This window comes from Mesitornis unicolor, unplaced genomic scaffold, assembly GCF_000695765.1.
Source record: "Mesitornis unicolor isolate BGI_N332 unplaced genomic scaffold, ASM69576v1 scaffold12666, whole genome shotgun sequence".
NCBI lineage: Eukaryota > Metazoa > Chordata > Aves > Mesitornithiformes > Mesitornithidae > Mesitornis > Mesitornis unicolor.
Genome location: NW_010188939.1, coordinates 1 through 528, shown reverse-complemented (window position 1 = coordinate 528; position 528 = coordinate 1). Strand labels below are relative to the sequence as shown.

General features: G+C 61.4%; 1 protein-coding gene across 1 annotated transcript in view; it reads left to right on the top strand.

The window, feature by feature from the left end:
• Positions 1–411, top strand: part of PIN1 (peptidylprolyl cis/trans isomerase, NIMA-interacting 1) — a gene marked incomplete at its 3' end in the record, with an annotated part of 1,820 nt that extends 1,409 nt beyond the window's left edge. Inside the window, exon 2 of the mRNA XM_010185897.1 lies at positions 142–411. Coding sequence (XP_010184199.1) covers positions 142–411 — 270 coding nt within the window. The remainder of the gene's footprint in view (positions 1–141) is intronic.
• Between the last annotated feature and the right edge of the window lie 117 nt (positions 412–528).

Genomic DNA, 528 nt, shown 5'->3' with positions numbered 1-528 from the left:
GGCGAAGAAGCCAGTTTTGGGGCGAAGAAGCCGAGTTTTTTGGGGCGAAGAAGCCGGGTTTTTGGGGCGAAAAAGCCGGGTTTTTGGGGCGAAAAATCCGTTTTTTGGGTGGAAAAGCCGGTTTCGGGGTGTTTCCCTCAGGCCAGCCCCTCTCTCCCCGCAGGCCGGGTGTACTACTTCAACCACATCACCAACGCCAGCCAGTGGGAGCGGCCCAGCGGCAGCGGCCGGAACGGCCAAGGGGAGCCCAGCAAGGTGCGCTGCTCGCACCTCCTGGTGAAGCACAACCAGTCCCGCCGGCCCTCGTCCTGGCGGCAGGAGAAGATCACGCGGAGCAAGGACGAGGCGCTGGAGCTCATCAACGGCGAGTACCGCGCGGGGCAGCGGGAGCTGCGCGGGGACGGGGACGGGGTGGGAGCCCGAGGGGATGGGGGCGATGCAGGGAGATGTTCTTTGTGGTTTTGTTTGTGTGGTGGTGTCTGTGAGGGCTTTGATGGTTTTATCTCTTAGGATCTTAATGATTTTATC